The sequence below is a fragment of the Scardinius erythrophthalmus genome (assembly GCF_964197995.2).
Source record: "Scardinius erythrophthalmus genome assembly, chromosome: 13".
NCBI classification, from domain to species: domain Eukaryota; kingdom Metazoa; phylum Chordata; class Actinopteri; order Cypriniformes; family Leuciscidae; genus Scardinius; species Scardinius erythrophthalmus.
The window spans coordinates 19,849,442-19,866,183 of record NC_138233.1 but is presented as its reverse complement, the minus strand read 5'-3'; the positions used below and the strand labels follow the sequence as shown (position 1 = coordinate 19,866,183).

At 38.8% G+C, this 16,742-nt stretch overlaps 1 protein-coding gene across 3 annotated transcripts in view; it reads right to left on the bottom strand.

Moving 5' to 3' along the window:
• Positions 1-16,742, bottom strand: part of atp11c (ATPase phospholipid transporting 11C (ATP11C blood group)) — a 58,915-nt gene that overhangs the window by 28,797 nt on the left and 13,376 nt on the right. For all 3 annotated transcript variants that reach the window (XM_081382917.1, XM_081382916.1, XM_081382918.1), the window contains exons 2-3: positions 2,609-2,728; positions 672-761 (exon numbers count right to left, since the gene is read on the bottom strand). In XM_081382917.1, the coding sequence (XP_081239043.1) occupies positions 672-761; positions 2,609-2,728 (210 nt within the window). The remainder of the gene's footprint in view (positions 1-671; positions 762-2,608; positions 2,729-16,742) is intronic.

Sequence of the window (16,742 nt, the reverse complement as noted above, 5' to 3'; positions counted from 1 at the left end):
AAATTATATCTTAAAATATATTCAAATAGAAAACAGTTATTTAAAATTGTAATAATATTTCACATTATTAACATTTTTACTGTATTTTTGGTCAAAGAAATGCAGCCTTGGTGAGCATGAGAGCTTTCAAAAGCATTAAAAAAAATCTTACTGAGCCCAAACTTTTGAATGGTAAGTCTTTTTTGCTAACATACCTCCATATAGTGCCTGAGAACGCATCATTTGCAGGTTTTTGATACATTCATTACCACATACTTTAATCTCTCACGCACAAAATCAGCTGCCAAATCAGGTGTCAAATCGTGCGTTTCATTTCTCACTCCTTATGAACCTGACAGCACCAAGACCATGTGCTCTTCATCAATCCACCACTACCCTTTCAATACACACACTTAAATGGCATCAACTGTTTATACGGTTCCACTCTCTAGTTTATCCAGGGTCATCTTCATGTGCTTTTATGGAGTGGAGCAGAGGCTTCCCCGTCTCTGTCTCTCTCTCTGCCATTATCACAGGTCCAGTGACATCAGATCAGCATGGAGCAGAAGCAGCCAGGCTATGAGTCACGCATAAACACACTGGTATCCTCACACACACACACACACACACACACACAGGGTGTTTCTCTAGGGATGGCAAACGCTTATGACTGATCAAAAGCGCTCACTTACCTGCACCAAGAATATGATGAGGAAGTAAAAATTAGCAATTCTTCTAAACTGCTCGAATAGGTTCTTTGGCAGGAAGTTCCACACGGTGTACTGAGGAAGTGAGAAAACAAAAACAAAATTAAATGTAACAAGTTAAAAACCAACAAGCTGTCAATCAATTACTATAATCATTTAAAGTTGTAAAAAAAAAAAAGTGTTATTTTCCCCAAAAATTAAAGCTGAGCCATCATTTAATCATCTTCACATAAAGCCATTGTTTGACTTCAGAAGACTTTTAATATAGTGTTTTTTTGAGCTTATCAGTCTCAGTCCTCGTTCACATTCACTATATGGAAATGCAGCAGGAACACTGCAAAATAATACAGAATTTTTATTTTCATGTGAACTATTCCTTTACAGCCATGTGATTGTAAACCTACATCCTGATGAAAAGCTAGAGGAAGGATTAAATGCATTCAATATTCATCAGCTCCTGTGTTTGTGCTTTTCTGGGAGAGGGAGCTTAGGTGACTTCAATAGCTCCAGAGCGCTCTGATGTGTGTGACCGGGCAGCAGCTCTCTGGGCCAGCAGGTATTACATTGATTCGGATTAACGACTCATCGCCTGGAACCCCGGAAAGGGGAACCTGCCACCTGATCCGTTTGAAGGTGTCTCGCAATTTATCCACTTCTATTTTAGAAATAGACACAACAGCAGAAGTGCACTAGTTCATTAATACTTAACATCAAATTTAAGGCCGAATCTAAAACGAGCATATAAAAGAAAGTGTTTTATATTTTGTTTTTGTGAACCATTTTATTTCAAATAAAACTTTCTAGAGTAAAAATACAAATTTGAGAGTGAATATCTGCTTGAATTACCCAGTAAGCCAAATACTCAGCAATACAACTAATAAATGCAAATACTGACTGGATAATGTGGAAGGGGAGACAGAGAGAAAGAGACAGAAAAATAACTGGAATGTAGACAGCTATTTCCACCTAATATAGCCATGACTGCTAAATAATGGATCGCCAAGAGTGAGGAAAGTGAGGAAAGGCAGATTGAGGAGCCTGCAATAAGATAAAAGGGAATGCATCATCATTTCTAACAGAGCAGATGTTACGCTGAGGTGAACTCGAGAAGATGTGGCAGGTCTGGACCTCTTTTAAAAGGAAAAACTGGATCCAAGGGAGTTAGAGAGGGAAGATGCAAAGCAGATGCATAGAGAAGTGTAAACATTGCAGTGCAGGTAATTAAAGTGTGTTTAGAGTCTCATGCCAGAGAAAAATTGATCACCGTACACCACAATGCCACAGGTCTGATAAATCTATTACTTCTTACTCCCTCGTTTCTTCCTTTCCTATCTTAAAACACGCCTCATCTATCGACTGAATGAGGAGATTCAGGAAGGAGGGGGGCAGAGTCAACCACCCAGAACACTTGAAGTTTAATTGCAACTACGTATTTATCAGCCGGATCTCAAGCACTGCTCTGACAGGCAAATTAGGGTGTTTCATTGGGTGGAAGGGGATGGTAAGATTTACTGCAGTTTGTGAATAGCGTAAAATGGAAGAATAGAGAGGGAAAAAAGAGAAAATGGAAAGAATGTAGTCTCGTCCCAGACTCAGTAGGGGGTTCCAACAGTCTCTTCACACCTGGAGGAACAGGTGGCTGAACACCAGGGCTTGAGAGAATCATGCTCCAGCCATACTCTCAACATGCTGCTGTTACCACACATGTCTTATGTGTTAACGCTGCGCTGCAGTTGCCATGGCATTAAACAACACTTGCTAATTACGGGCTAAAGAAAATTACAAACAGGCTCTTGTAGGGAACAAAACCCCTAATGCTGTTATCCTGTAAAATCTGATTACACTGTGGCGAGCTTAAGTACATCCCAGCTCCTACTTTTATATTCGTGACAAGGTGTGATATAACAAATACCAGAAGTTACCTTGGAGGACACAATCCTGTTGTCACAGAATTTGGAGGGGATGAAGGCCTCTGTGTCCGGACATGGCCGACGTCCTACATAGATTGTCCTGCTGTCCACTCGCTTTTCATCTCCTCCACACTACAGAGACACGTGGGGAAACAGGAAGAGAGAGAGAGAGAGATCATTTACATGAACAGTTAAAAGTCTGACACAGCAACATCAGCCGAAAGCAATGGAAAAATTCTGACCAATGTCAAATAGGAAGCGTGTTCAGAGTAACATGTTTGAAAACAGTCAATAGTTTTGCTACTCAGCACAGTGACGCTAAAGTTGTTGTGAAATCTTCGAATTTAAAATGTCGCCAAGGTATTATTCTTTAGTGGTTATACTGCATGCAATGGATGCCACAGTCTTCCAAAAAAAAGTGTTTGCATTTATTAGTAGCTTTCATGGTGTCACAATTATTTTCTGATGCAAAAATATGTTTTTGTGGAAGGGCCAATTAAAATACTAGAAGAATTATTGAGATTAAAATAGAGGAAAAATTAAAAACAACCCCTAACTACAATAAACACGTTTGCAAAGCTTTGCAGAGCGAGCTTTGGAGCAGAGCTCCAAATTCACTAAGAAACGCAGCCAAGTATAACAAAGGTCAGGTGGGTCAATCCACAAGCGGAAGAGTGATCAAGCTCCTGAGACTGGACAAGTTTGTTATATGGCAGTTGAAAGATCTCACTCTTGGATATACTACATAGCAAGATGGCAGTCAGAGCCATTTATTGCATTGTAAGAATGTGGTCATTCTTACACAGCACTGGGAGTGTTTGGGTATTGTTGTGTAAAAAACAGAAAGGGAGTGGCTGGGCTGGTATTCAGAAGTAGTTAATGAACAGAACACATTTTTTCCTGCACTGCTATTCAGCAGAGACAATTGGAAGATGCTGAATCTACAGCATCACAGCAAAAGAAATCATATTTTTTACCTGAGTTGGGAGTTTGAAGTCTGAGCTGAATGCAATGGAGACAAAAAGAGTGGGTACCGCAAAATAATATAACGATAATAAACAGACAGCATGTCTTTCTTTTGAGTTGCCCTGAAAAAAATAAAATTAACAGGGCAGAACAAAATAGTTTGGTCACGACTCGCGAACAAACTTATAAGTGGTTTCTCACAAAACTAACAAAACTTTCAAAACTAATGAGTTATCAGAAACAATTTGAAACTATCCATCAAACGTATTAAATTATCATTTGAAATCACTTATACTGACAGGAAGTTTGTGTGAGAACACAGTTAAAGATACATATTTATTGTTTTATGTAATATCCCATTATTCTTAACTAAACTATTATACTAAACATCAAAATGTATTATACAATATATAGCATGTTTTGTTTAGTATGTAGGCCTAATTAGGACCAATTAGGACCAATTATGTTGTGTGTGGCAGAGGTTTGAGCCTGCCCACTGAAAAATTCCCTAGGAAACACTGAAACAGGTCTGTGTTTCCTCTGTGGTCAAGTTTGTGACCCGGGACATTCTTGTAGCATGAAAAGGGCAACAAGTTGACTCAGAGCTGTGTAAGCACTGGATTGCCGGAGGAAACGTTGGCACAAAACACACACGGTGACGGACAGCCAGGAAACTCTACACTGCTAAGCTACAGAAAAAAGTAACTAACTGCATTTAAGGTTCTTAAATGGGAATATCTTTTTAAATATACAACCTACCAGATGATGTTATTTAATTGAATCTGAGGCTAATCTTTCTGGCACAAAAACAATGAGGGTTTTTTTAAATTAATGAACAAACGAAAAAACAAAACAAAAATCACATTAAGGGTGACATCAACACATGGATAGCTGTGTTGGATAGCTGCATTAAGATGCAGCTTTAAAATTAGAATATGCCCTAATTTATATAACTGTGGAAAATTGTTTTCGACTAAATTCGCAGATTTCATTTACGTTCGAAAAACAGATTCACTTGAATTGGACTTTCCAAAGCAACATGGAAAGAGAGAAGACCATTTAGAACTCAATTCACTGCAATGAATCAAAATCAAGACTTTCAAGTTCTACATAAAGCCTAGAACACACCAAGCCGACGGTCAGCCGTCTGGCAGTTTTTGAGCGTCGGCCGACTAAGTTTTCTCAGTGTGTTCCGAAAATTGGTCCTCGTCGTTTTTTTTAGTCACACTCCAACACTGCCATTTCTGTCTCTGAGGGTTTCGATGAAGACAACACACACAGTCATCACATCTCAGCAGGCTTTTAGCATCACACTTCAACCACACCCACCGCCCACTCTTTCTCACCCCCCCCTCCCAGTGTTCCCCGGGACAGTGCAAGCAGCAGCACTATAACCGTGTGTGAATAATTCAGAACGCATTGAGAGAAAGAATGAGAGGGTTTATTGAGAGACACAGGCTGAGAATATGTGTGTGTGTGTGTGCGCGTGTAGAGATCCCCTCCATCGTTGTGGTCGGGTCATCTGTCCCACAGCTCTGCCCCCTCAGGTAGAGGGATTGTCGGCATCAGGCCACAGGCTAAGTGCTGTCGCAACCTGTCCGGACATTTTCAGCAACTCGGCGACAGGACTTAACGGCATGTATCAGATAACACACTGATCCTGTGCTCTAGCATATCTGCCTGAATCGCTCACATCAGTGTATTCATCACCTGAGAACTCAAACAAAGCGCATCAGTATGCGTCAGTAGTAAGCGATAACTCCCGTCCCTCACTCAGGGGCCTCGAGGAACAAGAGGCTTGTGCGTGTCTACTGCAAACTAGATGCAAATCTTCAGCATGCAAGTCGCTCTCATGCACATATGTGCTCTGAGTCAGAGGAGACCGCTATTTAAAACAGTCAACGACTGTTTCTCCTCCTTTCATCTGCATCATCTTCTCGTCTCCCACTGGATCTGCCCTCGATTCGGCTTCTTCTGAAAACGTACGTGGCGGTGCAATGTGTGTATTATGGCTCTCCGGTCAGGAAGAGCTTGGGATTACGTAAGTTTTTGTGAAGCGTGACGGCTCTTCACACATCAGCGTGGCATGCGGTGCGTTGCCGGTCCCGGATGAAGCAGGCTGGTCTAAACGGAGAGGGGAGGGGCAGGTGTGAGGAGAGAGGAAATGGCACAGGTTCCAAAACTCAGGGGATTGAATCCACCTCCAAATGCCACCCGGTGTAAAGGAACACAGCCCAGGGCCTCGGAAAAGCAAGCACACGGACCTATGTAACATCTAAATAGAATTGTAAGGTTATCAGAGCTGTGACGATGCTTGTGTGTGAGGGCTGCCGTTTCAGCGTTTCACAGAAAGGTCAAAATGCTACGTAAAAGTGAATGATTCACTTTAGGTTAGATGCTTGCTCAGATACGGTCTCTTCATTTCATTAGTTATACCAGTTATAACAGCCACAGTCTGGCAAATGGTTAGGAAGAGGGGAAAAGGGCCTTTGGGAGGGAATCCACCTTGAATGACTCTACTGATGATGATTATTATTTTCATGCTGTCTGTGTTGTTTAGCACCTGAAGGAATTTTGCTGATGGTAATGGCACAAAAAAACGCTATTTCAGGGAAATAGCGTCATAAAAACATGGCCGGACAAAGGCTGAAAGAAAGCATGTGAAAGGATTGTGACAGGGAACTTTGAAAGACAAAAAGTCCATGATTACACATCCTCCATTTACTAGAAAGTAGGGCTGGGCGATAAAACGATAACGATAATTATCGCGATATATTTTTTCTCGATAAAACGATATCAAGAGTTCGATAAATGTTCGATAATGTTTATGCGCCAAAAGCGGAACGAAACTCATTTGAACCGCGCGCCACACGGACCATTTATCCGCTCGGCACAAAGTCCAAACGGCGGCGCAGTGCGAGCTCACTAGAGCCGATCATAGACAGATGCGTTTACTCTGATCGCTCTCGTCACGAGATCCAGTGAGAAGCGCTTGAATTCAGCGAAAAACACAATGTTAAAATGTGATGAAACAGCGCTGACAAACAGGAGAAACACTGTGCGCAACGATACAGTCAGAAGGCTTTTCCGTCTACAAATTCCCATCATTTACCATGGATTTACTGTGACGTTAGCCTAGTAATATTAACCGCACCATGAAATGTGGGATATACATATTGAATTGTATTATATTATTAATGTAGATGAAGTATTAAAGGACTGATGGAATATAATTACAGTATTTAATAATGTATTTAGGCTACTGTTTTTCATTCAAATACCATAGAAACCATAAAGTTACATTTTGCCATGATGGTGAGGTTATCATGATCTAAATGGATGACCAATGGTTAAGTTTAATAAAACTCAAACAGTCAGAATATTACATTTTACCAAATAAAAATTAGCACATGCAGAAACTAAGAAATTAATTGTCCAATAAAGATATTTATTTTGTTAAGGAAAAATGACAAATGTTTGAATGTTCTACCTCAGATTTGTGAAATGTTCACCAGTTTGGCAATTGTTTGTCCTGATATGTTCTGACAATAAAGAGTAGTTTAAAACCACAATTAACGCTCTGGTTTCTACAACTTTCACTTAAGAGCAAAAATCTGCCTTTAAACTTGAAATAAATAAAGATTTGACTTTTATCGTGATAATTATCAATATCGACTGATATAAAAAAATTATCGTAATTATTTTTTTTTTGGCCATATCGCCCAGCCCAGTTGTTGTTCAACAACAACAACAACAACAACAACAACAACAACAACAAAAAAAACACTCAAAGACTCGCTTTTCATGACTCTCATGATCTTCATATTGCAGAAAAACAGAAAACTGTTTGAGACAGATTCATATATTTATTCAACTAAAACACTAAAAATAATCAGACTACACTGGTCAGGCTATTGGGAAGACACATTATACATTGTGCATTAAACTGCCTTTATCCAAGCAAATGTAACAAACGCTGACACAAATCTGCACTTCTATATATTCGTGATTTGAAAAACCATCCCACTAACAAGCAACTCATGGATAACCTTTGAAGGAATCAATTCATAAAAAAAAAAAAAAGTCAGACTAAACTGGCCAGGCTATTGTGAAGACAACACATTATAATGATGTTGTCAGGTTTTTTGTTGTTGTTGTTGTTGTTGTTGTTGTATTTTACATCATTCCCTCTAATAACATACAATGAAAGAAACTTTAATATCATGAAAACCATTCATTTCACCCAACCAAACAGTGACAAATGCTGACATTATGAATCTGCACTTCTATTCACTTTTATGAGCCTCATTTGCACTCAAAAGGAGATGTGTTTCCCGGGAAATAATGACAATAACTTTTTAAAAATTAATGGTGTAGCACTTTACCAGCACATATGGTATGTGAATAAGACAAAGGCAACGGTTGAGTGAACTGGCTCATCAGAGTCTCTGACAAATCAACCTTTTAAGGCATCTTTACACAGCTGATTTAAGGCTGCTCTGTGCCTGCTCAAAATTCTGTGCAAAGACGTAATGCTGCATAAAAGACAAACTAAATAATGCCTACTCTGGCCCTCCTTAGCCCCTAGAATAAAATTATACTATTAAAATGGCTGTGTAAAAGCATTTATGACTCGCTTTAAACAGTCTTCACAGTGTAAATTTGGCATTAATTAATTACTCCCACTAGTTCTCGTGAAACCAACAAAAAATTAATCTCAAACCTATCATAACTAAATAAATAACTAGTTTTTCTGAAAACTGTTTTCAGGAAACTGAATAGAGAGGGAAAAAAAGTGTAAAAGTTCAGTTCTGACAGTGATCGATATCAGTGCGGGGTTAAGAGTGCAGGTCAGTGAACCTGTGTTTTAAACTAATCTTGCTCATCTTCTCTCGTGTCTCTCCCATTGGGAGTCATTAACCACAAGATCAACGTTACAGAGCTATCTCAAGGTTACCCGCCAAGCAAACACTGACAGGCCTCAGTATTCATCTTAGTTACTCAACAACAGACAGAACGCTACAGCTACATCATTCTGGAACATTGACAAAACAGACATAGTTAAGAGAATACAAATCACAGACAAAAAGAAACAGAATGGTGCACAAGAAAGACAGTGTAAGGAGGAAAAAATCAGGGGACAGGAGAGATAAGAAGACTGCCAGTGAACTGGCATTGATTTTGAAGGGAGTTCAGTGTTAAACATAATGAGGGTCAGAATATAGGGCCCCGTTTCATTTTTGAAATGCTACACGCTGGTGATACTCTTTTCACAACCGCTTTCTCAAGGCCAAACAATGGAGGCGCTAATGTAAGAAAGGAAAGTGAGAAATGATGGAATTATCTTTTCCACAGGGTGTGAAGTGTGAACTCGGACAGACCTCAAAGAGCCACAACAAATGCATAGTTTGAGTGCACCAGTTTAGTAAACTCTTGCTTCCAAGAACGTATTAGCCTATAAGGGAGAGTGGGGTAAAATGTGTCAGTGGGTAAACCGTGTTATCCCTTTAATCCAGCATAATGTACACAATTTTTGTCACACAACCATTTATTAAGGTACATCATATTCAGCTGTCTATGATTGTGAGAGGAACATTAGAAAAATGAAAAACATTTTTATGAGAAAAATAAAATGAGTTTTATCAAACCAAGTTTAATATATGGGTTGACAAAACTAAAATAAGTATGCCATATGTACATATACACACTCTCACACACACACACAAAAACATACACATACAAACAAGCAAATGTAAATGATTAATTTTAACAAATTAAACATTTATTTCCAAAATGGTAGCTGAGATGTGGGGTAAAGTGTGCCAGTGGCTCAACTAACAGTGAGCTTTGCATCCAAATACAGGAAATACTATTATATTGGTCTCATCAACAAAAAAATTCATTAAAGAATCTTAGGCAATCTTTTCTCCTTGACTAGAGGTCAAATCAATGAAATGTGGCACAGTTTACCCCACTCTCCCCTACTGTCTAAAGGAATGAAGGATCAATATTACAAACACTGCTTGCTCAATTGAGACCCAACACAGCTGCCATTGAATAAACACGACATTGGGGAATTGAGTAAACCGTATCATTACTATATCAAATTAGACTTTAAAGACATCATGTTTACACGGTTTCAAATAAACACACAAGCACAGCAGTTGAGTGCTGTGATTTCAATGGAAACATAAAGCAGCATTCAGTCTGTGCCAGCGTTACAGCTGCAGACCACTTACTCAGATGCAGACAGCTCAACACGTGTTTGAGACCGACACTCAAATCAGAAGAAAGAAGAAGTGTGCCATGACTGTGGGCAAATGCATACTCCACCTTAGAGTAGTTCCACAAAAAAAAATGAAAATTCTGTCAATATTTACTCTGCCTCCTGTCATTTCAAACTCATTTGTTGTTATTTCTCCTTTGAACATACAAAACTGGTCCATGTCTTATGAGTTATATTCTAAGACAGGGGTGCCCAATCCCGTTCCTGGAGATCTACCTTCCTGTAAAGGTAGGTACATTATTACATTACCTCTCCCCTCAGTCTGGCTTGAACACGGTGATTTCGATGAAGCCCCTCCTTACGAAATATGAAATGTGCTGTGATTGGTTAGCTGGATCAGTGTGTTGTGATTGGCAGCGCTTAGCGTGTGTTCGGGAAATGTCCCACCCCTCCATAACAGAGAGTTCCTCTCTAGTGTAAATATTAAAGATGGCGTCAATTTCAAACCAATTCGAGCCAGATTCAGACCCTGACAATGTTAATGAACAAGAGGATCGTACAGAACGGATTTCACACACAGATTTTGCAAGCACGGATGTTTCACAGGATGTTTCAGAGTGGTATGTTTTTTGTAATTTTCTTATTCATTATAGATACAATGTTATCCACCATTTAATCGTGATATTTGTTGGAAAACTAAGGTAATACAAACACTAATCGGTAACAAAACCAGGGTTAATTATTCTTAAGGAGCAGTGAATCGTCTTACAAAAGCGAGAGTTTACAAAAGCAACAAAAAACAAGCATAAAATTTGCAGCGCACAGATAAATGTTGGGGTTATAATGTTCAGAAACACAGTGTTAAAAATAAGTTTTAACCACTCTAAGTTCGTCAGCTATAGGAAGGTCAAACAAATGAGTTTTAGAAATAGTGTCTCTTTGACATAGCAACAACACCGTCTTCTCTAATGCAGCTCAACCAGGCCTCGTACCTTTTTTGCGTAATCCGTGGGTGGGGATTATTTAAATGAGTACTATTGTGACTTCCTAAGATCCGGAAAAATCACGTTGTAGTCCAAATGAGCCGTTCACTGTAGTTCTTGAAAAGGGGATTCTGTTAAATAAAATATCTCCCTTTAGAGTGGACTTTGAGCTTTGTAACCTTGAAGATTTTTTTTATGCTCAAACAGCAACATTACACACTAACTAAAGTTGAAAAAGCATAATAGGACCCTTTAAGATCTTCAGGAACACTTGATAATTATTACAGATGTGTGTGTTTGATCAGGGTTGCAGCTAAAATCCGCAGCAAGTAGGTCTCCAGGAACAGGACTGGGTACCCCTGTTCTAAGACATCAAGCAAAAGATTATCTAAAAAAATAATTTTGTGTGTTCAACAGAAAGAAAGAAAAAAATACAATAAATGGTTTTGGAAAGACATAAGGGAAAATAGATAATGACACAAATTTCATTTTTGGATGAACTTTCCCTTTCAATCAAAGGAGGCAAGACCATTCAGGTGACTAAACAACAACAAAAAAGGTGTTTAAAGTAAACATTTCTTAACATTTAACAGCTAACTTACATGAAATAGTTTAAAGCATGAGAACGTGTTGAAAGATTTGTCTGATATGCCCACATTTAACCACTGTCACACTAAATTTAACAGAACATCCTGTGCTTGTGTTTTTTTTTAAATAGCTACCTTTGATAAATGGACAAAACACAGATTGCACAGTCATGGCTAATGATTCCCATGCCTATTTTTGCTTTTAAGGCTTTATATTTTATTTTCAGGTAAAATAAATGAGGCTTCCTGACAAAATTGCCAAGCTGCTCCTGCCGCCCAGGCACCTGGAACTGTAATGAATATTCTGATGAAACGTTTTAAAGTTGTAGAAAAACACAGAGTCAGCTTGTGATGGAGTAACTCTCTCAGCAAATGATTGATTGCGTCGCTGTTGAGCAATAGGATGGGAAATGGTCTATGATATATCACTTATAAATACACTACCTAAACCCTAAGCTGTTGCACCTCGCGTTGTTTCTCTCAGCAGTAAATAAAGAGTGGATTGAAAGATGAAAGAGTGATAGCGTGACCTCTATCCACCACACTGCATGCAATAACAGCTGAATTAACAATTGATTGCTGTAAATCATATCTATTTCTCTCAGTGTTTGGTAGGAAGGCATGTTAGATTTACAATTAGCAGTGCTTGCTAAGGCAAGCATCACTATTGCGACTCCTAATGCATAGGCATTTGAACTTCTAAGTATTAAACTCTAGCAAATATTACAAACATAAATGATACCTCAAACTGTGTGGCTGTTCTATTACTTTTCCAAGTGACTGGATTTATGATTGATTTTTGTCTGGCGAATAATTAAAAAAAAAATCCACATATTAACACTGGAGGAGTGAGGTGGGCTCTACTAGACTTGGGGTCAGTAAGCAACCATCCATTACTAAGTTTACTGTATTTCTGATTAAATAAATGCAGCCTTGGTGATTAAAACTTGAGCAAGACTTCTTTCAAAAACATTCTAAAATTCTTAATGAACCCAAACTTTTGAACAGTAGTACAAGTAAGGGTGCTTTTCACAAGTAGTTCGATTGCCTGGTCCGAACCATAGACTGTAAAAAAAACAGGAGTTCAATTGCTCCCCCTCCCCCTACTCGCGATGGATTGTGTTCACATTATATTATCTGGGTCCGAACCGAGGTCTGTTTGCATCAAAGCAACAGCCGTTTACCCCTGTTGCTTGGTAACAACAATGCAGGAGAAGGCGGCAAAATGCATAGTGTTGCCCACCTCACTTTTATATTTTGGATTTTAAAACTTTAGTTTTGTTTTCCAAGCGTCAGCAAATATTGGCACTTGCATCTATCTGCCACGAATGTACTCCAAATGTTCTAAAGACCGCAGGAGTCCATTTCTGCTGAAGGCGAGCAGAAATGAGATATACATTCTCTCTGCTTGCAGTGTCCCCGTTACGCTTGTCAGGAAAGTGAGTGAGAACACACAGTTTTACCAAACACATTTGTCATCAATAGCGGTTCTCTTCCGTGATTTAGTATAGTGGAGGAAAGAGTTGTGATTTGGCTGTATGAGACAGATTATCCCATGTGTTCAGAATTTCATATAATTTCACAATAATGGGCCAAATTCTGTTCTATTTTTAAAACATCCTTCAGGCCACATCGGAACAGGCGGCGTGCCGCAGTTTGGACACCCTCTGAGTTAAATTAATAATTAAGTAATGGAAAGAGTACAGCACAGCTGTAAATCTACCGAAAGCAGGCCGTCCTTGAAAAGTGAAGAAACCAAGAGACCAACGATTTACAAGTTTCAGACTGGAGAGAAAACTGCTGTGTGGACACTCCACCAGTGACATGTCATATGACATCTCCCCTACAATGTACCAGAAGGCACGTGGGACATCTGAAACCAGCTAGAAGAAGTTTCTGTGGTCTGATGAGACCACAATTGAGCTTTTTAGCTAAACACTTCACTTTCTGGTGTGAAGTCAAATGCATCATAACACACAACATCGTTCTGTGGAGGACTCTTGTCGGAAGGCCCAAGAGGACTTGTGAATACTTTTTATAAGCAGTGTAAACAATAAAAAAAAAAGTGTCTAATTTTGTGTCCTACTGATGGTGACAAGGCAAGAATTTGGTTCACCAAACAGGGTATTTCCATACAATGCATTTCCTCATTCTTATTATTGAGCACATTCAACATTCTTATTATTCTTATTTTTACTTTGCAATTCAAATGGGCTCAGCAGCTATGTAGAAAGACACAGTCCTTGATCATCCATCAATGCCCAGGCTCTACACCCTTCCAGAAACCTATATGAACCGGATTCCCTGCATTACACAACAACAACACAAGAAAAGCAGATGAAAATAGGGCAAGATGACAGGTCATCAAAGTGACAGTGACAGACTGAGAGAAAACGAACAGACTCAAATCGAGTGTGAATGACTAAAGTGAACAATGAGCTTCTAAATACTCCTGAAAGTGGATGTCAGAGGAGATCTCGTGGCCCAGCGCTGATGAGACGCTGCATGTGACCGGCCCACAACCACAAACAAATGGCATAACAAATGGTCTACTACTGACTTTGCATATTAATTTGCATACTCGAATATGCAAGGATGCTTCGTCTGAGCAGCCAAACATTGACAGAGACACTGGTTGCCAGAGGAACAAGACTGTTGCTACACTGAAAAGGGACCTAACTAAGAGCACCAATGGGGGGAAAGAAAAGGACTGAGCGCTTAAAATAACTGCTCAGTTTTAGAGACTTGAAGTAGTGTAAGGGGCTTTATAAAGGCTGTATAAAACCATACAACACCCACTCACTGCACTGTGCACTCAGCTCATAACCTGATGCGAAGTTAAGCAAAAGGGCATGTTTTTAGAGATCCAAACAGCTCTCATCAGGCACATCTGAGTTTGTCAACTCCTAAAATCAACAAAATCAGTCATAAGGATCAATACCGGTTTCACAATTCCAATTTCAAATGTATAACACTCTTCATAATACATTGTTTCAGAGCAGTTTTACAAAAAATTGTGCCAAACATTTAAATTGATCATTTTATATATGGATTTTAAAACCACTTCAAAATATTAATTATAAAAAAAATTACATTAAAGATTTCAATTATACAGTTAATATTATATAAAACAATTATCAAGCTGAGAAGTTTAAAACATTGACAGCCGAATTTGCACCAAATGAGTGGGCCTTATTGCACAATAAGAAAGTCAGACAGTTTTTTGACACAGAAAAAGTAAACATATCAAAAAGTGTATAGAAACATGTCCAATTATGATCCCTGTGTCTCTGAAATGTTATGAATGTTGTGGGCAGCACTCACTGTGCCAGCTCTGTGCTTTACAATAGTGGTGCAGCAAAACATTCAACAAGCCAAATCAAGCTATCTGGCTACAGTTTTGCCATAGTTATGCAAGGAGTGCCGAGGTTCCCACAGATTGAAACAAAACCCAGATTATTACGACATCAAGACTACATTTACACGCAGCGAAATTTAATTATCAATTTGTTTGGCACAGAACACCATTTTGATCGGATTTAGATTGAACTTTCATGGGGAAAAATGAAATGCATCAAGTAATATCAACATCATCAACCTTACATTAGGACTTCAGCTGCTGCTTCTGTACATTACCTTATAATAAACCTGAATAAAAGGCTTAACCACCTTCATTAATCATATTTTATACCGATAGTAGACACCACGGAGTATAGCAGATCCCACAATGCTTTGTGGTACTGACTCCTAAGTCTTTTATTCTCCATCACATTCAGAATACAGGGTGGCACCAGGAGGATATTAATAACACCACCACGACACGGTGAAGTGAAGACTGGTAGTGAGAGAAGTCTGAGCAGCGGTGCAGCAGAAGACAGTGTGTACCGTGGCCTGGCCTATATTAACACGGCCTCAATGAGAGAGAGAGACGAAAAAGGACAGAAGCAGAAAAAAAGAAAGCAACCAAACTGCATCTGGGAATTTTTGGTGTTGCAAGCTCAAATGATGTGTGAGATACGCTTTCACTGATAGCTTTGTGATGTCAATGCTGATTGCTTTTTGTTTGAGACCCTTTTTTTCCCTTTCGCTTTTCCAACTGAAATTACATCAAGATGTGTTCCCAAAAACTTGCTGAAGACAAGCCTGTTCTTGCTCTGAACTGAACTGCAAATGTAACTGGTCTGAGCTTGCTGGGCTCAAGCCCAGTTCTCAGACGGAGTCTGCAGAGACGTGAGATTACAGGGATGTGAAAGAGGTGAAAGTTAAGGGAAAGGATGAAGGAGATAAAACAACAGGAAGCCAGTGTGCTGTTGTCTGCACAAAGAGAATGTGACTTGCGAGGCTGGGAATTTGTTTTTGAACATTACATTCATTAATCATGATTACAGACATCATCACACACCAAGACAACACAAAAGCAAACTCTATGACTATTATTGCTTACTTAACAGAATTCATCAGGTCCCACATGTGGGGAAAAATGTTATTTATTTCTATTCTTCTCTTTCGAATATTTGAATCTGCTTGGTCAGCCATATTACAGACAAATATTTCTGTATAATGACTGCTTCAATCCGTTGTCTCGTACAACTGATTTGCTGTATAGCTGTGCTAGTTTCATTCACACGTAACAAATTATTTTGAACTCAAATCAATCTAATGCAGGTCCATTTACTAATCTATTTTTGTGGTCATGTAATAAGCAGTAAAAATGTACAGTCAGCCAATCATTAACACAAAATTAACGTGCATTATTCCATACATGTATCAGCATATCCATATTGATCCCATCAAAAGTCTTGTTCTACACTATTTTCCTCTGGAAATCCTCACTCTGAAAGTTAAAGGAGCTGTGAATGCGGTTTCATGTTGTCTTTGAGGAGGACGTACAAAATGTTTTTCAACTTGATCTGCAAGATCAACCATGGATGCTTAGCATTTGAGAAAATAACAAAAAAGTATTTCTTGACAAAGGTTTCTGATTTTTTAAACAATAATGAAGAAATATAACAACAGCATTTATCAAATTACTTTTTTAAACCAATGTTGACGAAAATATGATGAGGAAAAAACATGCAATAATGGCAAAATAAATTATGTTGGGAATTGACCCACTTGAGTAAAAAAGTGCTGAACATGGCTGAACTGCTTCGCTAGCTTATTTAACTCAAACACATTTGAATATATATGACATTAAACAGACAATGAAGCGAATTCACAGGTTAACTTGAACTTTAATATGTGCCTAAACACCCTAAGACACACATACCAAAAATAACTGACTCTAAAAATAAAAAAATTGCACACATTAGCTAAAAAAGGAGTCTGTAGGTGTGTGTGTGTGTGTGTGTGTGTGTGTGTGTGTGTGTGTGTGTGTGTGTGTG